This window comes from Eschrichtius robustus, chromosome 16, assembly GCF_028021215.1.
Source record: "Eschrichtius robustus isolate mEscRob2 chromosome 16, mEscRob2.pri, whole genome shotgun sequence".
Taxonomy (NCBI): Eukaryota; Metazoa; Chordata; class Mammalia; order Artiodactyla; family Eschrichtiidae; genus Eschrichtius; species Eschrichtius robustus.
Genome location: NC_090839.1, coordinates 22,049,639 through 22,072,042, shown reverse-complemented (window position 1 = coordinate 22,072,042; position 22,404 = coordinate 22,049,639). Strand labels below are relative to the sequence as shown.

The following is a 22,404-nucleotide window of genomic DNA, read 5'->3' as shown; positions in this document are numbered from 1 at the left end:
GTCTTACTCATCCTCCTGTTCCCAAGGACCTGATGCTCTGCAGAAATGGAACATCTCCCTGGGTCCGGGCATCAACTACATACTAGCCTCAGTGCTCAGTAGTGCTTTTCCTGCATTAAATCACTGAGTCCTCACCAAAATTCTACAGGCTGAGCTACTATTATTACCCCCATCTTACAGATGAGGAAACTGACGTGTCAGAGGTCACAGGGCTGGAAAGTGCATAAATGGCCAAGGCAGGCTGCCTACAGAACCCGTGCACTTCACCCCACAGAGGACTGTTCTGCCCTCACAACAGGCCTCAGGAACAGTGGAGAGGAGGGCTTGGGGGTAGCCTGGCAAGGGCGAGCTCAGCCCTCCATCCTGTCAGAGCCCCGCAGAAAAGCCACAGAGAACAACTTCCCTGGTGCAATGTTACCAACCCATTCCTTAGGTGCCTACTGAGTGCCCACTGGTAGTAGAGTTGTGTCTGCCTTTGGGTATCGAACAGATCAGCCTCCCTTCCCGAAGTTTCATGCTTTTGTTCAGCCTTGTTGTTTACTGTTCCCACCTCCCATTCACATGAGCCAAACACCATACGTGCTGTTCCCTCTTCCCAGAGGGGATCCTTCCCTTGGCATCTGAGGGGCAAATACTGCAAAGCCAGTTTGGACAGCCTCTCTTCCATGAAGCCTCCCAGTTTCCTTTCAGTTCTACCTCTGGGCTTCCACTCATACCTCTAAGGTATCATCATCATCATGATGACCAACTCCTACAGAGCACTGCCCAGGGGCTAGGCCCTGAGTCTAGCACTGTATTCTCACCATGCTCTCAGGGAGGTATTATTTTTATTCCCATTTTGTCAAAGCTTGGAGCAATGAAGAGACTTGCCCAAGGCAGCAGGGTCAGAAGTCAAACCCAGGCTGTCTGTGTCCAGAGGCCATGCTCTTAACTGCTGCTCCCAACCTCCTCCCAATCCAAACTTTATTGCTGCCTTCTCATGATGATTGTTTTGTTTAGCTCTCCTCAGAACCTGGCTCCTAGGAGACAGAATTTATGTCTTTTTGTCTCTGGGCCTGGCACATAAAAAGCCTCGGAAAATGCTTGTTGAACTGAATTGAAGTTTACAACCTGAAGATTTTGAATTCTGTTGCATAAAACTGATGTAACTGATCATGTAACTCATCATTTGATGTTGGCAGCCTCAGGTTTGAATCCTATCTTTGTCCTTTATTTGGTGCCTTTGGGCCCGTCACTGGGCAGCTGTCATCCTAACAATGAGAGGAAGGCACAAGCCACAGCCCTGTCCAAGGTGCTGAAGATGCAGTCATGAATGCAACCCCTCCACGAGGGAAAAGGCTGCAAGCTGGACAGAGCCTCACTGGGGGCTGGGGCAGAGGGCACTGTGCAATGCCCTGAGAGCACTGAGTGTGAGCCCTAAGTTCTGTCTGGGCAGTCAGGAGAGCCTCTGAGGCTCGACCTGCTTCTCTTGGTGTTCTGAGGGCTCAGATGAGCTGGGGCACGGATGGGAGATGGTTTTTCTGCATGCACACAGGGGCTGTGGGGTGGCTGTCTGTACAGCACACAACCCATCCCCTGAAGGGATCCTCTCTAAGATCGCTTTTCTTATTTGGCTTAAGCAATACCTCCTCTCCCCCCAGCCTGGTTTCCCTTGAGATATGCACAGCACAGGAGAGGGAGCCCAGATGATGTTAGACTCCTATCACCAAAATGTGAGTTTACCATAGAATTATAGACTCACAGATGTCTTATATTTTAATAATAACTTTTTTGTGAGTGAATAAGTTACACATGTATATGATTTAAAAATGTGAAGAGTAGGGGCTTCCCTGGTGGCACAGTGGTTGAAAGTCTGCCTGCTAATGCAGGGGACGCGGGTTCGCACCCTGGTCTGGGAAGATCCCACATGCCGCGGAGCAACTAGGCCCGTGAGCCACAACTACTGAGCCTGCGCATCTGGAGCCTGTGCTCCGCAACAAGAGAGGCCACGATAGTGAGAGGCCCGTGCACCGCGATGAAGAGTGGCCCCCGCTTGCCGCAACTAGAGGAAGCCCTAGCACAGAAACGAAGACCCAACATAGCAATCAATCAATAAAAAATAAATAAATAAATAAACTTTACTTGTTTCACTACTTCCAAAAAAAAAAAAAAAATGTGAAGAGTAAAGGGAATTCCCTGGTTGTCCAGTGGCTGGGACTCGGCACTTTCACTGCTGAGGGCTCGGGTTTGATCCCTGGTTGGGGAACTAAGATCCCACAAGCCATGTGGCATGGCCAAAAAAAAAAAAATGAAGAGTATAAAGGGTGCAATGTGAAAAGATTTCTCATCACTAATCCTGCTACCCTTCCTAGAGGCTGCCCCTTGAGTGTTCTTTAAGAAAATTCCACACATAAAGTACCCCTGTCCCTCATAAATAGTAGCATTGTTCTGCTTGCCTTCTTCTTTAATAATATATCTTGGAGATATACACAGAGAACCAGCTCTTTCTTTTTAAAGGCTACTTGGCACATTACACGTTAGTAAGACACTTATTTAGCCAAGACTCTCTGGATGGACTTCTAGGTTGTTTCCAAACTTTGATTAATGCAAACACTGCTTCGATGAACTCTTTGTTCATCATCTTTGCACGTGGACAAGGAAATTCCTAAAAGCAGGAGTGCCGAGTCAAAGAGTATGTGCATTTAAAATTCTGGTAGCCATTGTTGTTTTATTCGTTTTATTATATGGATGGACCATAGTTCATTTAACCAGTCCCTCCCTCCCCAACCCGTTCTCCTGCTTTCTTTTTTTTTTTTTTTTAAAGAGATTGGAGTTTATTTATTTATTTATTTATTTGTTTTTGGCTGTGTTGGGTCTTCGTTTCTGTGTGAGGGCTTTCTCTAGTTGTGGCAAACAGGGGCCACTCTTCATCGTGGTGTGCGGGCCTCTCACCGTCGTGGCATCTCCTGTTGCGGAGCACAGGCTCCAGACGCGCAGACTCAGTAGTTGTGGCTCACAGGCCTAGTTGCTCTGCGGCATGTGGGATCCTCCCAGACCAGGGCTCGAACCCGTGTCCCCTGCATTGGCAGGCGGATTCTCAACCACTGCGCCACCAGGGAAGCCCTCCTGCTTTCTTTTTAATTCCATATTTACTTTTAGGAAATAGTCAACATTTCATGACTTTTGATGTACCATTTGTTCAGTATTGTTCACTAGAATTTCTGTTTTGAGGGGGAGCAAGGGGGTGTTTCAGTCTCTTCTGGATGGATGTTTAAGTCCTATGATTAGGTTACTTCCTATCTTTTGCTTCCAATCTCTTGAGATATTCATGTAAAGCATTAGGCATAATGCCTGATACATACTGGGCATTTACTATTTGTGAGTTTCTGTAAATCAGGAACAACCTCGCAGTGACTTGCCTGTGCATGTACTCCTTTGTGCACGTGTGAGTATTAAATTCTTAGAGGCAGAATTGCTGGTCAAAAGGTGTGTACATTTAAATTTAGGAGATATGGCCAAACTGACCTCCAGGGAGCTTGTACCAACTTACATACCTGTTTCCCCCAATACTTGCCAACACTTTATTATCCAATCACAGTTTAGGAGGTGGAGCAATTTTGGAGACCAACAGTTTCAAACCTTAGCAGACAGGGAAACTGAGACCCTGGTGGGGAGGAGGGACTGCCCAAGGTCACCTGTGAACTGTGGCACAGCTAGCTTCCCATTTCTGGCCTCTCCGTCCTCTTCTAGGGGACTGGGCAGTGTCCAGGGTGGAATGTGTGAGAGCACCAGGTGGGGTCCATGAGGTAAGAAAGGATATGAAAATGGGGTGGAGGGGAGGTGGGGTGCACCAAGGTCTGGGTCCACTGCACACTTCTCCCTTGGGGAATGTAACATGTTTTATTTCTTGTTATTTTATTATTATTATTTTTTGGCTGCGCCGTGAGGCATGCGGGATCTTAGTTCCCTGACCCCGGATCGAACCCGTGCCCCCTGCGGTGGAAGTGTGGAGTCTTAACCACTGGACCGCCAGGGAAGTCCCATGTTTTATTTCTTGAAGAAACTTCTGACTCTTCTCCATTACTTCTCCCTATCTCCACCCCCCACCCCACCCCCCAGCGTCTTTTCCCTTGGAAACGGCCTCAGAGATTCTGAAAGTAAGATTCCTTACTTCAGAGCCTGCCTGTGTGGGAGGAAGCTGAGGACGTGAGGGTACTGACTGAGAGAGCAGGTTGAGACCCAGGAGCCATTGTGCGAAAAGAATGGAAAATTATATAAGGAGGGAAAACGGAAGGGGGTGGTGGAGGCAGCCATTCATCAATGCTTTTTAACCCTTTCCTGCTGCAAAAGCGGGCAGCCCCAGATGCTGGGAGATGGCTGCAGTGAGAGACATTTTCATAAATGGCTTGTGCCTAAGGCTTTGAAGGGTGGTGGGCACCACTCCCTCCTTGCCCTTTGCAGGCGGGCTTTGTACTCTGGGTAGAAGTGTCAGAAAAGGTAGAACAGCTCCTAATCTAGGAAATGATTCCTCTGGGAAATCAGGCTGCTTTTCAAGTGTAATTTGAAAAGTCGCTGCCTCCAAACTTCAGTGGGTTGTGGGCGGGGAGGCAGGGGGCCAGAGGGAAGAATGCCATTTATAAAGCAATCAATGCTTCGACAGAGGCAGCCATCACTCAATTATTTTCTGAAATTTGGCCTCTCTTCCTTACTCTGGAGGAAAGGCAACATGGGCACTTTGCTTCCAATCAAGCCCGACACAGAGGCTGGGGTAAGTCACACAAAGGGAGAGGAACCCTGCCCTGCTCATCACAGCTGGAGCTGCGGAAAATCATTTCTAGGGCTTCTCAACTCTTGCGAATGAGCTGGAGGAAGCCTCATCAGAGGTTCCATTCATCTCACTTCTTACTTTTAAACTTTAAAGCACATATTTATGTACCTCAAGTTGCCCATGAACCATGGCGTGTCAAACAGTTTGGGGTTGATGGAAGAGGTACATTTTCTCGTCTTGGGACTTTCAGAAACACAATTTCATCACCAGGCTCTCTCTCTTCCAATTTCTCCTGTATGCTGCCACGAGATGCATATTCCTAAAACGCTTTCAGTGCATTACTCACGCGTTCAAGAACCGTCCAAGACCTCCTCTCTTGATCTCCTAAGTCTGGGAACCCCAGGTTTACAGTCAAGGCCCTTCGTACATGTGGCCTCAGCGACCACAACCTTCTCACACCCACCATCCCTAGACCACCAAGCCACCCTTGTCACCCGCCACAAATATGGGGTGGTGAATGCCTGTCATTTTTGTCCCTCTCCACCCTGCAACTCTTCTCCTGGTAACCGGATGCAGGGTTTCCTTTTGGGGGAAACCACCCCACCCCAGTTCCCTCTCCATATGGTTTGGGTGAGCTGACCTGACACCTGCCTCCAGGCCTGCTCGTGAGAATGTAGATCCAGGCTTGGCAAACTAAGGTCCCAGGGCAAAAAAAAAAAATGGCCCCTAGCCTATTTTGAAAGACTCCTGAGCTAGTAATTTTTACATTTGTAAAAGGTTGTAAAAAAAAATCAAAGAAGATGCCATAGAGAACCTATGCCCACAAAACCTAAAATATTTGCCATCTGGCCCTTTACAGAGAAAGTTTGCCGACACCTGCTTGAATGCACAATGCTTGGTTTGGGGCGGGGCGACGGAGGGGCTGAGCTGAGGAGAGCAAGTCCTAGGACTTGAGCTGGAGCCGTCAGAGGGACGTGCACACTCTCCTAACTTTGTTCAGCAGAAAGAACATAAGCCTGGAACTACTGGTGGCCGTCTTTGACACTTTACAGAAAGAGGCTGCTGGAGAAGGAAGGCAACACTGGGGGAAGCAGAATCAAAAGACAGACTGGCTGTGGGACTTGGAGCCAGCTGGGCCGGTTGGTCGTGCGAGCCCAGACATTTCTTTCAACTCAAGCCAGTTTGACTTGGGTCTGCTGTCAGCTGCAAGGGAAGGAGTTATGATGAGTACAGATACTGGCAGGTATGGCCGATGCATTTGGGCATGTTATTACCTTGTCTGGAATGCCCTTTATCCTCTCTGCCTGCCAAAAAGTCTGCTTGTCTTGCCAGGATCTTTTTTTTTTTTTAGTTTATTTATTTTATTTTATTTTTGGCTGCGTTGAGTCTTTGTTGCTGCGCGCAGGCTTTTCTCTGGTTGCAGTGAGCGCGGGCTACTCTTCGTTGCGGTGCATGGGCTTCTCATTGCGGTGGGTTCTCTTGTTGTGGAGCACGGACTCTAGGCGTGCGGGTTTCAGTAGTTGTGGCACGTGGGCTCAGTAATTGTGGCTCACAGGTTCTAGAGCGCAGGCTCAGTAGCTGTGGCACACGGGCTTAGTTGCTCCGGGGCATGTGGGATCTTCCTGGACCAGGGCTTGAACCCGTGTCCCCTGCATTGGCAGGCGGATTCTTAACCACTGCGCCACCAGGGAAGCCCTCTTGCCAGGATCTTATCCCCCGCCCCGCCCTCCCCTCCCCCCCGCTGTGGTCCTCTGTAGTTCCTGGGTAGTTCGTTCTGAGACATAACCATCTACTTCCTCAGCTATAATTGACTTGGAAGAGTAGGTATTGCATCCCTAACAAAGCCACGAGCAATGGGGTGGGGATAGGGGGAAGGAAAGCATGTTGTCGAGCCCCGGGCACTAGCTAAACACTATAAACACTACAGCACTTATTCCCCCTGAAGCAGCCGTCAAAAGAGGGGGAGGCAGCAGCTCCATTTTAGAGATGGGAAAATGAAGTGAAGTGACTCACCGAGGTCACGCAGTTACTAAGAGGCAGAGTCAGAAATCAACCCCAGCTCTGATGAACTCTACATCCATGTTCTCTCCACAGTATGGTGCCCCCTGAGGGCCACATCCAGCTCTTCTCGGGATCCCCTGGATCCAGCTCTACACTTCCCTGAATCCTCCAGGAGCCTCCACTGCCTGCAGATCAGACCTCAAACATCTCAACCCAAAATGCAAGGCTTTCAGTATCTGCCGGTTAATCCCTCCCCTACCCGTCTCCAGCCACATTGATAGAGTACTCAGGTTGCACCCGCAATGACAGAAGAAACCCTCACTGCACCACCAAGTTTTAACAGGGGAAATGATCACTTTGCAAAGCCTACGTTAACAAAGACTGGATTGAGTCAGCTGGACAGCTTCAAAATTAAAGTTGCCTGAATATAATAATAACCAGAGAGGCACTCTAATTAGTTTTTTTTTTTTTTTAATCAAGTGCAACAATCTGCCTGCAGGAATCTGAGAGTGACTCGGGATGTCTTAACTCTTTGAGGAAGAGGTGGGTTTTTGGAACATCACAGCAAGCCCTCATCACGGCAAGTCCTCCCACGTGGATGATCTCCTGGAGGGCTTCCCCAGAGCGCGAGTTTTGTTACAGCACAGGGTGGGTGTGCATGTTCCTCCCCCCCCTCCCCCCCCCCCCACAATTCTCAGCACACCATCACGGCCTGCCACACCCAGGCACCTGGGGAAGAAAGGCAGGCTGCTTTAATCTCCCTGGGAGCTAGGTCATGCTCGACAATTCACGCCACCTCTCTGACCTGTTTTTTCATTTGTCAGGACCTAGGGATTGAATTAGTCTATCACTTTGTGTCCCCAGTGGAATTAGGAACAATGCTCTGTGAATCCTTCTACAAACCCCTCAGTTAGAGGGCATTTCCTCCCTTTTCCAAAGGAAATCATCCCAGAATTTTAAAACTGGAAGAGAGTTAAGTGACTATCTCTCTCAGGACTTCTTAACTTGGAGTTCCTCTGGGGTCATAGGTGAAGTCTCTGAAATTGTACCCAGAATTTTGGGAGGTCAGCTAAGCAGCCCCAGCGGGAGGTGGAGATGGTGCGTGACTGTAGGCTTGGAGGATGCAGCGCCCTCCTGGGGGTGACAGGGGAGGAGGAATGTTTCGGGGGAGTGGGTCCTCAGATCTCATCTGACTCCTGGAAGAGCGCAGGATCCTCAAAGCTTAAGAACTCTCTCTCTGGCCCATTCCCTCCACTTTACAGGTGGGAGAACTGAAGGCCGAAGCAGGGTTGTGATGACTCACTGACAGCCAGACCAGAAGCCAGCTGGACATCCCATTGCCCTTGCAGGGAAGGTCCTAAAAGGAAAGGAGGGGGGCCTCTCTGGAACTGGCTGGGGACCCTTGCTCCAATAAGTCCCCATGCCAACCATCTTGTTTTGTTGTTTTTTTTTTTGGAGCTTGGGGATTATCTATGTCAGTGGAGGAGTTATGTAGATAGTGCCTCACCATGCATCTGCGGAGGAAGCATTCATCATTCTCGAATGCGCATCTTTCAGCATGGGTGAGTGAGTGTGTGCATGTGGCTGAGTACCTGAATTTACATAATCTGTGGGGTTTAAGTCTCCCAGCTAGAAAAATCAAGTGTTTATCCTGCCTTTTCTACACAAACTCCCTCAAGGTTACCACATGGTTGATGAAGGGACCAAGGCTCTAGCTACAAGCAAGCCGGCATGGCGGGGCTGGAACAGCGCTGCTTTGCAATCCCTAATGAACGAGAGGGTCCAGGTGAGGCTCACCAATGGCTGCCAACTTCACAAGAAGAGTTCAGACATCATGTACCTCCTGATGGAAGAAAATAATACCACCCATGGAGGAGTGCAGCCAAAAAGCAAAAGCAAAAAAATCAAACCCGATCAAGCCTCTTGTTCTGCCTCCTCATTTATAGGAAACACAGGTGACAGGAGCAGCCCATGAAATGACCCCCCACGGGGATGCAATCAGTAAAGCCAGACTGTGGGAAATGCTGTAGAATAAATGACCTTGTTTCCTCAACAAAAAACTTCCCGGGAAAAGAAAAGAGAGGTGGAGGGAGAATCTATAAATTAAAAGAGATTTATTAAGGGACATATCCATAATGGCAATGTACATACCTTATTTGCATCCTGATTCAAACACACAGGACCATTGTTAAATTTTTTAGGTGTGATAATGCTATTCTGGCTGTACATTTATTTTAAAAAAAAGAAGTTTGGATATGACATCTGGAGTTTGCTTAAAAATAATCCAGGGGCTGGCTGTGGTGTGGAGGTAACTGGGAAGTGGCGGGATGAAGCAGGGCTGGCCACGTGCTGGTGACGGGGTGCAGCTGGGTTAGGGCACATGGGCCTTCAGAGTACCGTTATCCCCGATGGAAAGTTAAAAAATACTTAAAAGGTATCCAAAAAAACTGTCATGAGTGTTTGCCTTTGGAGAGGGAAACTAGATGTCTAGGGAATGAGGATGGGGAGACTGACTTTTCATTATTTTGTACTGCTTGGATTTTATACCATGACTTTGTATTACCCATTCATGAACATAAACTCAGTTTTTTTCTTTTTTTTTTTTTTTGGCCTTCCCTCGCGGCACACGGGATCTTAGTTCCCTGACCAGGGATCAAACCCAGGCTCTCAGCAGTGAAAGCGCAGAGTCTTAACCACTGGACCACCAGGGAATTCCCCATAAATTCATTTTTAAAAAATCACCCAATTTAAATAACAAACTTCAAAGTGAGTTCTTGATCATACTTTTCATCCAGGAAGTGCCTTTATTTCATTTTCTTCCAAAGAACAGGTTAGGTTCTTATCTCCTTACTTGAGGAGGGGGAGGTGTGTGAGTCCATGCTGCAGGCTGGTGATCTGAAAACTCTCCGATGTGTGATACTTCCACGTGGTCCTCAGGCGCCGCGGTCACACATGATGGGTAGTACAGGCCTCCGCCCCACGTGTCCTCAAGCTCTTGGGTGTGGGTGGGTGCGTGGGGTGGCCTGTGAGGCAGCTAGGGCCGCAGAGATGGTAAGCTAAGGAGTTAAGCCCTTAGAGCTGCCAGACAATGTCATTTGAAAATACCAGGTATGAAATATAAGTAACAGTCAGCTGCTTTCCTTCAATCCAATTTCTAAGCAGTTGTGTGATCGATCAATTTATAAATCGATTGGCTGTCTAATCCACCTTGGCAGTCTTCTCTGAGGCCGACGCCAGCGGCCTCGGCCAGGGTGGGATGGGCCCCACATCCTTGGCAAGGGAGGCAGGGGACCTCCTCTGGCGCCTGCCTGACTAGGGGGGAGGGGCGGGGTCACTGCAGCTCCTGGAGCAGGCGGAGCACGTTGGCTGCGTACGGGTTCTGCTGCCCAGTGGCCCCCCGCAGCTGCACCGGGTGGAGGCTGGGGTGGGGAGGTGTGAACTCCTGCGGGCAGTAAAGTTCGTTCAGGAGCAGCCAGGTGGAGTCCGGGTCTACCTTCATCAGGTGGAGGAAAAGGCTGTGGAGAGACGGAGAAAGAGAGTGAGGGCACGAGGGAGGGCTGCTGGTGCTCCACCCCAGAGGCTGCTTAGCGGGCTCTTGGAGAAAAAAATGATCATCACATCACTCTGCACAGCAGAACAAAGCCCACTTTCATTCCTAATACAGGGCCATTAGGACGGTCCCAAAACCTAACAGAAAGAGAGGTAAAGAGCTTCATATCCGTTGACATAGAGGAAAGGAAAGTAGTTAGTCTGAGCAGAACAATATTGACATCAAACAAGCTCTTGGCAAAGAAACCGGTTAAATTCTGGGCTATAAAACAGCTCTCAGAAGGAAGAAAATGGATAGGGCCCACCCCTTATTACAGAGTCCACTTCGCTCACAGGACCAGCCCCAGTGCAGGGACTCCCTCTCCTGCTTGGGGAGCCTGGGCAAACCCTCAACTCCTGAGTCTCAGACCCTTATCTCTGACCCTCCAGCACGCTGCTGAACTCAGTAGTTGGCCCATTTCTGGCCCCTGAGAGCCATGGATTCTCGGTGGTCTGGATCCCATAGAGGGATCAGATGCAGTTATTCTCCCACGGCAGGATCGGCTGAGCCTGGCTCTGGGACCTTTAGCAGAGGCAGAGCACTGGTGCCCTATACACGACATGAACACAGCTGAAGGGCCGGGGCCACCCAGCACCAGACACCCACCACGGGTGAGGTTCTTTATCTTGGTCTGAACCGTGGGGTCACAACCCTTTGCCTCGTATCTGTTCACATCCCATTTCTGAACGATGCCCAGGCCACTGTGCCGGGTAATCCAAGTGTAGACTTCCTATACCTGGCTGACTCAGCGATTCGGATCGGGCTTTTCAATCTTGGGAAGGATGAGGCCCTCCCCTAGCTGGGCGGCTCTCTCTCAGCCACCCTGCCCATCTCAGCTCACGTATCACCTGTGCAGAGACGGTGGCCTTCCTGACCATGTCGCCTAAGTGGTTGCCCCTTATTTTTAAAGTTATACAATTTTTATTTATTTATTTATTTATTTATGGCTGTGTTGGGTCTTCGTTTCTGTGCGAGGGCTTTCTCTAGTTGCGGCAAGTAGGGGCCACTCTTCATCGCGGTGCGCGGGCCTTTCATTATTGCGGCCTCTCTTGTTGCGGAGCACAGGCTCCAGACGCGCAGGCTCAGCAGTTGTGGCTCACGGGCCTAGTTGCTCCACGGCATGTGGGATCTTCCCAGACCAGGGCTCGAACCTGTGTCCCCCGCATTGGCAGGCAGATTCTCAACCACTGCGCCACCAGGGAAGCCCCGCCCCTTATTTTTCTCTCTCAGGACACCCTCCCCAGCATTTATCAATTGCCTGTTTACTGACCATCTCCCATCTCCCTTCCTCACAGCACAAGCCCCTGAGGGCAGGGACCATGTCTGTTTGGTTCACTGCTGTATCTCAGGCACTTAGCACGGCACATGGTTAGCACTCAACCAATACTTGATCGAACAGGTTTCATGTTTAATAAGGGACTTATTATGCTGCACACTAATGACTTCAGATGGCATCCCTCTTTGAAATAGTTATATTTTGTAAAATGATCTAAAGGAGAGGTCAACTGCTAACTACCAAGGAAGGACCAAGGATGTTACTAACAGGAGTCACGTTACCGCAGATGTCACTAGCTGTACGGCTTGCCTCCGTCTCAGTTTCCTCATTTCTAAAACTGGGGATGTACTTCACCCAGGGTTCTGCTGGGGTTTAAATGAGAAAACACAGATCCAGCCCTACACAGGGGCTCCCACATGTGATCCCCATCTACCAACTAACAGCGGACAGAATCTATTTGATGGATCACATTTTATTTTTGATGACCATTCCTAGGAGCCTCTCCCATACTGCTGGGCATCAGATAGGAATGTAAATGCTTGCTAAACAGAGCTAAATTCTGGTTTTTAATTTCGTTAATCTAAAAAGCCTGTGCCGTCAGGGGATTTGGGTTTTACTTCGGTGAAGCCAGTTTTGCTTTCTTCCTTGGGTTTAACAGACATATGCTAAGGAGGCAAGGGAGACAGGTGGAGGGGGCACTTTGACACATTTTCTGGCCTGTTTTTTGCCTGAACAATTTAAGTTTTCTTTACTTAGGATAATCTTGAGTTTATAACCGCAGCGGTGGTTGCTGGAGAAGTGATTAGAATATTCTAATTCATCGTTTCCACTTCACCGCAGAAAGGAGATGGGCCCTGCGTGGGAGACAAGTTTTGTTTAAAAACAAAAATATCTTTGATAATTAGAGTGGCAAGGGAAATTATGAAAAAAATGCACCAAAAATGGGAAGCAGATTTCTATTTACGCGTGACACAGTTGACAGTTTTCCCTGGTGCCAAAGACTGTTAGAATGCAAATGGTTTCATTTGATTTTTTTTTTTCCCCTTCAAGAACTGGAACAAGCTACAGCATGGGCGCACTCTCAGCTTCAAGGAGTATTTTGATCTGGGCGACACCAAGCAAAGTGGTGCTGTGGCCCAGTTCAGTCACAGCTCTGCTCTGATTTACACGGCATGGAAACGTTGCAGTGTTCATTTTTGGTCTCCTTTTTAACTTACTAAATGCGGGTGTTGTACTCAGTTGGCAGGAAAGGAAAAGGAAGGAAGCCACTCTCTTTGCCCTTCGAGATCCCTAAATAAAATGCCAACAGGGAGGCAAAGGAAAAATCGTGTGCAAAGTTCATCTTCTTTTAGTAAGCTAGAGCCATACTCTTGGAAGAATTATTTTGGGTCTCACTTCTGAGCTCTTAAAGAGGTAGAATCCCCAGAATGGCCGGTGGCAACGCAAGTTTCTTCCCCACCTCTGAGGCTGGGAGCAAATTATTTTGCCTTTGTGAACCTGTTTCCTCCTTCTCCAAAGGAAAATAATCACACCTGCCCCACCCTCCTCACAGGTTTGTTCTGAGGCTCTAAGGAGATGAGATGCAGGAAAACACTTTGAAGTGTATAATGAATACACTGTTCCTTCCAGAAAGAGTGTGTGTGTGTCTAAGGAATAATTATCACTACCAACCCTGGCAGCACTGCCATACCATGGAAAATTCTCAGATGCTCTGAAAAGGGCAGAACATTTGTCTTTTGTTTCAGTCATAATTTCCTTCATACTGACTTGGTAGGGGTCCCAATTCTCAGCCACTGGGGTTGTAATTTTGTCCATTACTTTCAGGAAGAAACGAATGTAATATTCTTTGCCCTCTGCATGCCTGAGGTCTGGAGCAAATGCCGTGCCATGCAACCAGGTGGCTGGCAGGCATAGCTGTGCTCTTGCTTGGCAAAAGACATGCAACCCGCTGAACTCTAAACACCGACAAATTCTGAACCTGGACCCCTGTTCACTTTGAGGCCCTGGGAGCTGAGCCTGAGACCCAGGAGGTCTTGTCTGAGTACTCAGCGGCCCAGCTTTTCCCCAAACTCCAGTATTGCTTTGTCCTGGGACCAGTTCCTGCCCTTCCTGAGCTGGGGCGAGGGGCTCCCAGACAATGAAGGGCAGAAGGCTGAAGACCTCGAAAGCATCCTTTTGCATAATCAAAAGACAAAAGACAAAGGGGAGACCTCTGCTTTGAAGCGATAGGAGTAACTGCCTGGAAAATGTCCCTAATACATCTTGAGACGTGGCCGAGATGGCTGCTGAACATGTCAAGTGGCCGACTCCATCTTTTTTCAAACCCAAAGAGAAACACTTTAAAAAAATATATGTACACCATTTAACTCCTGAACAAAAATTTCTTTCTCTTTCTCCCAGGCCCGAATCAGTGGCTCCAGGGAGCACAGTTATCAAGAGATTATCTGGTCCCCAGAGTTTCGGCAGGCACTCAGCTGTGCCTCCTGCCTCCGAGTGTCCTGAGGCGAGTGATTATCTCTCAATAACCGGTAGGGCCGTGTAGCTTAAATGATAACTTGACTTTAAAAAATTTAGAACTCGCCGTTAGGCAGTTTCTAAGCAACCTCTGTTTCCATGGCAAAGAAGCCTGGTGTTTATACTGATTTTTCACTTAAAATGCGGCTTTATTGAATTTCACTTCATGCAGGCAGCCATTTCCCTGCACTTCAGCCCTATCTACAATTGACGGGTATCAGTAAGTACCTAATAAACTCCAGACACCAAACCAATAGAAGCAACTCATTCCTTTATGATCAACATCAGGTGCTCCGAGTGACAAAGCTGGGGGCGAGGTCGCCTGGGGAGCTGGGAAATGTGCCGCTAGAATCTGGCTGGCCGTGTCTGGTTCCCTCTCTGCGTGGTTCACCAAATGTTTACTAGCGCCTGGTCCAGCCCAGGCACTGCGTCAGGTGCGTGGGACACAAAGACGGATGGACAAAGGCTCTGGCCTCAGGGCTCCCTGTCTGGTGGGGAGGACAGACTGACCACAGAAGCCCATGATGCAATGTGAAGAGGGCCAGGCTCAAGTCACGGGTGGGCCGGAGCCGGGGAAGGATTCCTGAGGTGGAGACATGGCAAGTCACTTCTCTGTACATCAATCAGATCGGTTCTAACCCCCTTCCAGCTCCAACACTCCCAGCAGTTCTCAAGCATGGGGGCTGGATCATGGGCCCTTCCACCCCAAATGCAGCAAAAAGACACCCTTCTGTTGAAGATCCAAATATTACAGAGTATGTCCTCACCATCTTGGGTTAGACAACACCTGCTCAAGGGGAGCTCTAGAAAACCACCAGCCAATCGAGACCCAGCAAAGCTAAATAAACTTAACTGAAATTCAGAGCTCCCAGCTCTCCTGGGTGACGGGCTATTCTTTCTCTGTCAATTACTTGCTTGAGGGATCTGCTGCTCCTTGTCTCTTTCTGGATTTATAAAATGCTCTCGTGAGCTGTCTGCGTAAACGCCGGTGGTAAAGAACTTGCGGCTTTGTGATGTTTGTTTATTTATTTATTTATTTATTTATTTATTTATTTATTTATTTGGGGGCATCTAAAGAAGTTATTCAGGGTGTCTCCTTAGGGACACGATACAGGCTACCTCTACGTGGGCACAACTAAATGCAAGCAGAGGGTAAACTCACTTGTTGGAAAGCAGGCACACCTGCAGAGTTACTTTGGCTTCCCTGTCATTCCCCTCTGGCAGAACAGCCTGCACGCTCTTTCTTCCTCTGGCCATCTCTTCTCCCATGACTCCGTACATGATGATGTTACAAGTGAGGCTGTGTGTTTCCTTTTAAATAAACGGATGCTCAGGGTGTCGACGTGTCCGAGCCAGCAAGCAATGGGGCGATGCTTCCATACTCAGTAATTTACTCTAATGGGTCTCGGTTCATCGGTTAACCAGTATTTCAAGCCTGTCCTTTCTTGCTATTCAATTTAGCTATCTTCCCCTGCACGCGGGCCGTTTTTTGTTTCTAAATGTTGGAAATGGAGGATTATGACTTGAAGCAACAACTTACTCTCCAAATAAATACTACCAATTACCTCTGCAGCTATACATACTCATTCGACTTAACTCTATTTACCTGTTCACAGTCATTCATCTATCGATCGCCAACCCACACACTCACACAGAGGCCGATATTAAAAATATTTAAATGCAACGGGGACAGGATTTAAAACCATAAACACCAGTGGAAGCTTACGATGATAATCGAGTCCCTAAAGTACCACAAGACAAAGTACCATAGACGCTGTGGAATGACTCCATTGCTTTGCGCATATTTAAAAAGATATGGCACTGAGAGGCCCAATCTGTTACTGACAATTCAAAAATAAGCCAGAACCAAGAAGGGTTTAAATCCCACTGGGGCAGGATCTAAAAGCAGCCCTTTCCACCTGGCCAGCTCTCCCCGCTCCAGGCCCCCCCCCGTCGGCCTAGAGCCCATGATGACAACGCTGCCGGGCGCAGATTTCAAAGTGGCCCCGGCCGTCTGCACTCTCAGGCCGCAGGCCGTGTTCCTTGGTCCTCCCTGGAAGATGCACACCCTTGCAGATAAAGACATCTTCGTGGCAGCCCACCTGTTTTGCGCCCCCCTACCCGCCACCCCCGAACTGTTTTCCTGTAACCCACGCTCTGGCACTAAGCCAGCAGCCTCCACTGATGGAGCCATCAGAAACAGCTCTAGGAAATGTACTTCTGCATTTACTGCAAGGACATTAGGAATAATCAGTCACAATGGTACCTAGTGTTCTTCTAAGATGACCCACGGGGAAATTTTCTCAGGGTTCAGCACCAAGGGAATTCCAGAGCTGTGCTTCCTTCTAAAAGCTTTCTTTTCTTATTGCAGTAATGACTGGAATTTGCGCAGCAGATGCGTTTCCCTCTTTGCCTTGTCTGTTAGGAGGCCCAGAGCCACGCTGCAGGCTCATCTCCAGCGGAGGTGAAGAGTTCAAAGCCTGCATTTTATATATTAACCTCAACCCTGGCTTCACCTTGTTTTCCCTCTTACTGTTTTTCCCTTAAAAAATGTCTTCACTTCTTATTTACCTTGCTGCATACACTTAAGTTTATAAGATGCTTTAGGTCTTTTTTGGAATAAGGAGGAAGTTTAAATACTGATAACAACGACTATTGATTGACTTTTTAACTCTGGGCTGACATTTTGTGCTAAAGACTAATATACATGACTTTACTGAATCTTTGTGATAATTTTATTAGGTGGAAAAAATAGATATGCTTATTCTAGTCTTGTAGATGAGGAAACTGAGACTTCGAGAAGGAAATTAATTTGCCCAAGGGTATACCACTACTGAACAGCGATGTGAGGCCAACTCTACTTTGGTCTTCACCTTACAACTCTCAACACAGTACGTGGCTAGTAAGAGACTCTAAAGCATCTTTTAAATAAATACACATATAATAAGACAATTGAGGCCATGTCCTTGGCTACTTTACTTGGTACTGAGATCATCAACATTCACTCCTGCCTCCCCTGCAAAGGGATGAAATGACCACCCTGTGGTCGGCCAAGGCTTCAGATATTTGAAATCTACTTTGTGCACGTGGTCCACCTACCAGGCTCGATCTCCCGTCAAGAGCATCGTGGTTCCTGACCCAGTATGGCATATACAAGTGCGTGTACGCCCCACACTCAGCTTTCCAACTGGGTGGGGAAATGGATGACCCTGGCAGATTATCAATCACATGACAACACCAAGGAAGCAGGGGAAGGACTGGCTGCATTTGATTTAAGTAGCACAGAGGTCCCTGCCTTCAGATCTGAAACCCAGCAACCCACTTTGTTTGTAATCTGCATGGCAGATGTCTCTTATCTTTGACACCAGGAAATCATGCCTATATATGCACAGTGAACAGCTTCAGATCTAAGTGTATTTTTAGAACAATGAGCCTTGAAAAGAAAAGCAGCAATGCCTGTCAAAAGATGGATAATGGGAAAGCTAACTACTTGGGTCTGGATTTGTCAACTATTAATCGAATGTCAAAAGGGAAAACATTAGGAGTGCCCTCATTTCCATAGGAAACAGCTTTGCAGCCCAAGCTCAGACAAACTGCCCACACCATTTAAGGGGATGAGCTACTAATTTCAAGCTCAGCTGAACTACTGGATCACCTCTGCGGCTCCTGATCCATTCAAATATAATAGGTCCACGTGTGGGTAAAGCGAGGAGTTGGGGCTCTGACGGGGATGAAATGAAAGAGCCTCTGCCAGTCTGAGTTCCTCCAGGGTTTGAAGGCAGCGGCTGCATTTTTGATGGGCTGGGATCCTACTGCTAGAAAGAAAGTGGGGAAGTCAGTCAGTAAATGAACCTTCAAACTCTTGGTCCTGGCTTCTCATGCAAAAAGCGGTAGGGGGAGGTAGAACAATTAACATGAAAAAGATCCTTCTGGGGCTTCCCTGCTGGCGCAGTGGTTGAGAGTCTGCCTGCCAATGCAGGGGACACGGGTTCGAGCCCTGGTCTGGGAAGATCCCACATGCCGCGGAGCGACTGGGCCCGTGGGCCACAATTACTGAGCCTGCGCGTCTGGAGCCTGTGCTCCGCAACAAGAGAGGCCGCGATAGTGAGAGGCCCGCGCACCGCGATGAAGAGGGGCCCCCGCTTGCCGCAACTAGAGAAAGCCCTCGCGCAGAAACGAAGACCCAACACAGCCATAAATAAATAAATAAATAAATAAATAAATAAATAAATAAATAAAAAAAAGATCCTTCTGAGATGAAAACCCCAGTTTAGATTTCAGTCAAGATGAAGCAGGCTTCCAACATACCATGCCCAAGTGTATATGTGTACATGTAACATATACACATTATATATTTGGCAAATTTATATATCTCCCATAAGGGTGTGTATACACACATAAATAAAACTCCAGAACGTAAGCACTACGAGGGCAGAGGCCTCCTCTCTCCTGCTCCCCTCTATTTTCAGTGCCTAGAACAGTGCCGGGCACACAGCAGCTTCTCAGCCAATTGGCAGAATGGATGAACGCCGAGTGTACTCTCTTACATATTAACGTTATTCATCCGCATGATGGTTCTGGAGGAAGGTGTTATCACCAAACCCAGTTTACAGAGGAATGAAATGAGGTGCCAGGAAATGAAGTCATTTGCTCAAGGTCACAGAGCCAGTAAGATGTGAACCTAGGTTTGTCCACCTCCAAGACTGGTGCCCTTTGCCTGTACATACAATGGCTAAGAGAGGAAGATGGGAGGGCCCCCTCCCTTCCCCACCACAGATATCAAGAACCACAGCATTCAGCACCTGTACAACCAGAAGGTGCAGCAGGCTGGTCACTACCTGCTGGCACCCTGCGTCCCCACCTGGGTTTTGGGGTTAACAGGTGGAGGTAGGACTGGGGGGTGGAAACCACGTGGCCTAAGAGCACTGTTGGGCATGGACTTCAACTTTTAAAAAATAGATATTGCCTAGTTTTGTTCCGTTTAGCCCCAGGGTGGAAGACTGACTGATTTATGCACAAGAGAGGGAGCCTCAGAGGCTGCTCAGAGAGAGGCCCAAGGAGTGTGGTTTTAACGGAATTGAGTTGAACCAGGCTGAGAGCATGTACTGGTTGGAAGGAAAAACACAGAAATTTGGGGAATGTGCTCTCATCTCAAATTCCTTTCATATGCAGGAAGGAAGAGCTCCATGGCCAGGAAGGCACAGAACTGTGGAGGCCCACTGCATGCTGGGAGGTATCTCAGAGGCTTCCAGGGCCACTGGAGAATTTATATCAGCTAAGTCTGCCAAGGCTGAGATGCGGGCGTGGCGGATATAACCTGTTATTCTGTAATCCAGTGCTTATTCTCAGGGACTCGGCCTTATTTACAGCTCATGATATGCTGACCGCTCTTCCCATACCCCAAATATGGTTTTCTCATTTGTTATCCACTGAAGTCATTTAACTAGGTGGACTTTGGGGGGGTCGGTATTTTTTCTTGCATGGCCAGTTCACAGTGACACCTGGTGGTAACAAATGGCAAGATTATACCTCGCTCTTACCCGCCGTCCCCCCGCCCCGCCCCCCGCCCCCAACCAAGTTGCAAGATTCATGTCCCTCCTTACAAGGCACATTTGCTAGATAAAAGCATTAAACTGGAATGGCATCTCCGTTCTTAGCATTTACAGCCTTGGTTATATCAACCACCCCCTGATCAATTTCCATTTCTAGAGTTTACAGCCTGGATGTAAAAGCCTGCCACAAAGGCTCTATTTAATATGACAAATTAAAAAAGCAAACACAGGCTTGGTCATTCTTTGGAGCCAGGAGAAACAAACAGGAGGAAGGAAAAATGCAACTGTAATGCACACAAAGGGGAACTTTCACGGCGCTGCCAAGTTCGCCTCCATTCCAGCGTGAGGGAGGCTGCCCTGCAGAGGTCCCCACCGCCACCTGCCAGACCTACAGACACAGCTGCTCATCCACCTCTCCGAGACTGCAGAAGGCCTCAGAGCAGCCACCTGCCCTCACAGGTTTCCTCACCAGCCCCGCCCGATCCAAAGCCAGCCGGTCATCCGCCCAGTGTCGGAAAGTCACTACTTCTGAGGGAGCTGGGGCGTCTCTGGGCGGCTCTGGCTTTCACTAGTTCTTTTGAATAAGGAGCTGAAGCTTGAGTTTTTGTAACCCTCTGGCTACAGATCTCCCCCTTGGGCCCTGGCAAAGAACACACAGCCTTCTCTTCTCCCCTGAGTGGGTGGAGCTGTCACTGACAGCTGCGTGGGGAACACTGAAGGGCACGTGTGGAAGCGGGGGGCTGGGGTGGAGGCTCCTGCAGGGGATCAGGTAAGAGATGAGGGTGACCTGGCCTGCCCTGGCAGCTTGGAGGTGAAGAGAAGCAGTTTGAAGAGAGATTTCGCAAGTTAGGTAGACAGGCTTCACTTCTGGAATGGATGTGGGGTGTGATGGAAAGAGAAGAATTCAGGACAAACAACCGGATGGATGTGCGGCCATTTGCTGAGCTGGGAACTCTGTCTCACTCAGGGGACCTCATTCATTAGTTCCCGGAGGCCTGACTGTTTTCATACTAATCGGCCCACCCATCTCCCTCTCTTTGCTCTGTAATGAGACTCACAAAGAGACCAGATTTCCTATTGTCTCAGACGGCTTCTCCCATTTAGAGAGCTTATTAATTTCTGAATCAAGATGCCGAATCAGCTCCTGATCAAGGACAACACAGATATTTTTTTCCCTGACTTCAAAATAAGTTTGCAGATGATGTGTACGTAAAGCAGTCAACCTTGCACTTCCTCCCCGCCCAGCCCCTCAGAGGGAGGTCATCTGACTCAACCTCAAGTGGAACAAAGAGGGGCCGCAGTCAGGCCGTCTGGCTGCAATCTCCTCCCCGCAAGGCACCTGGAATTCCAACTCAAGAGTCAGTAAGGTCCAATTCAGGTTTAACTGCTTTCAGTAGCAAATAAAGAAAATTAGAAATGAAAAGATAATGAATTGTGAATATTAGCTTGTTTGATGGGTCTAAACTTGAAGGATGGGTATGGGGCGGGTGTAGGAAGAGTAGAATGGGACAGGGAATGAGAAAACCAGATCTTTGGGACTCTTGGCTGTAACAGGCACCCAGAAGAATTTGCTTCAAGATGGATTCATCATGTCTGTGAGTTGTCTTTTAAATCATAGCACAATTAGCTTCAGGAACACTGCCTGGAGGAGGACTATTTTCATCCTAAGTTGGTTCTTTAAGGAATAAGAATGTCCGGGGACAAGAAGCTCTTTGGCATGCACCCCCGTGCTTGAGAAACCATGATGGATTCTGGGCCTAGGGGATGTGACAGGAAAGGGACAGAAAGAAAAAACGGAACTGGGGAAATCAAGAGCAGAAAACTGCAAAGGATAATAAATCAATTCAAAGAGATATTTCCATCGCTCCAAGAGAGTGCAAGGTTTATAAGGGAGCAAGTTGGCTTTCCTCATTTCACAGACAGAGCAGCCTTTCAGCCCTTCAGGGAGTAAGATGACGCCTACCCCACCAAGGAAGATCAGGGACACGTTTCCAGAAGCTGATGAAGTGGGAAGGACTGTTTCTTTGCCCCGGGAGGTGGAGCTGCAGTGCCCAGAGCGGCAGGCAGTGCCAGGCCAGACCGGCCGGCTTTCGCCCCAGCTGCAGATGTCCAGGGATGGCAGTTGCAGGGCACAGGCTGATCCTGGCTAGAAGGAGAGCTGGGGAAAGGGGGTCAGGGTACGTTTTGGGTCTCAAGTCTGGGGAATGCTCCTGTGCTCAGTTTTAGCTTTTGATAAATAGCCTTTAGGACTCTAGGAACCAGACATAGCTTCTCCTGTTAGAGATGGTACAGCTACTCTCTAATAAGCAAAACTCTTAGAAATTAGAATCACATAATTTCAGAGTTGAAAAGGCCCTTTAAATCATTAGTCCAGTGGTTTTGAACGTTTCTTGGTTCACAGACTCCTATTATAATCGGATGAATGATGTGGAATCTGTCTAGAAACAGATACGCACATGTCTGCTTGCACACACACAATTCTGCATACAATTTGTGAGGGTTCACGGCACCTGACACCCATTAAGACTCTCTGTGGAGCCAAGGTTTGCTAGATCAATAACCCAATGCTTTCACCTTGTGGATGAGGAAGCTGAGAGAGAGGTGCCAGGGTCACCTGGTCACCAGAAGAGCAGGGCCTAGAAGCCGATCACCCTCTGAGCAGGAGAGTGCTTTGTCCCCTACAAAACACCACCTTTCTGCCTTTTGCCCCTTTGGAATTGTTGCT

At 48.4% G+C, this 22,404-nt stretch overlaps 1 protein-coding gene across 3 annotated transcripts in view; it reads right to left on the bottom strand.

The window, feature by feature from the left end:
* Nucleotides 1-9,535: 9,535 nt before the first annotated feature.
* Nucleotides 9,536-22,404, bottom strand: part of TTI1 (TELO2 interacting protein 1) — a 43,207-nt gene continuing 30,338 nt past the window's right edge. For all 3 annotated transcript variants that reach the window (XM_068524514.1, XM_068524515.1, XM_068524516.1), the window contains one exon: nucleotides 9,536-10,263. In XM_068524514.1, coding sequence (XP_068380615.1) covers nucleotides 10,080-10,263 — 184 coding nt within the window. In that variant the 3' untranslated portion in view covers nucleotides 9,536-10,079. The remainder of the gene's footprint in view (nucleotides 10,264-22,404) is intronic.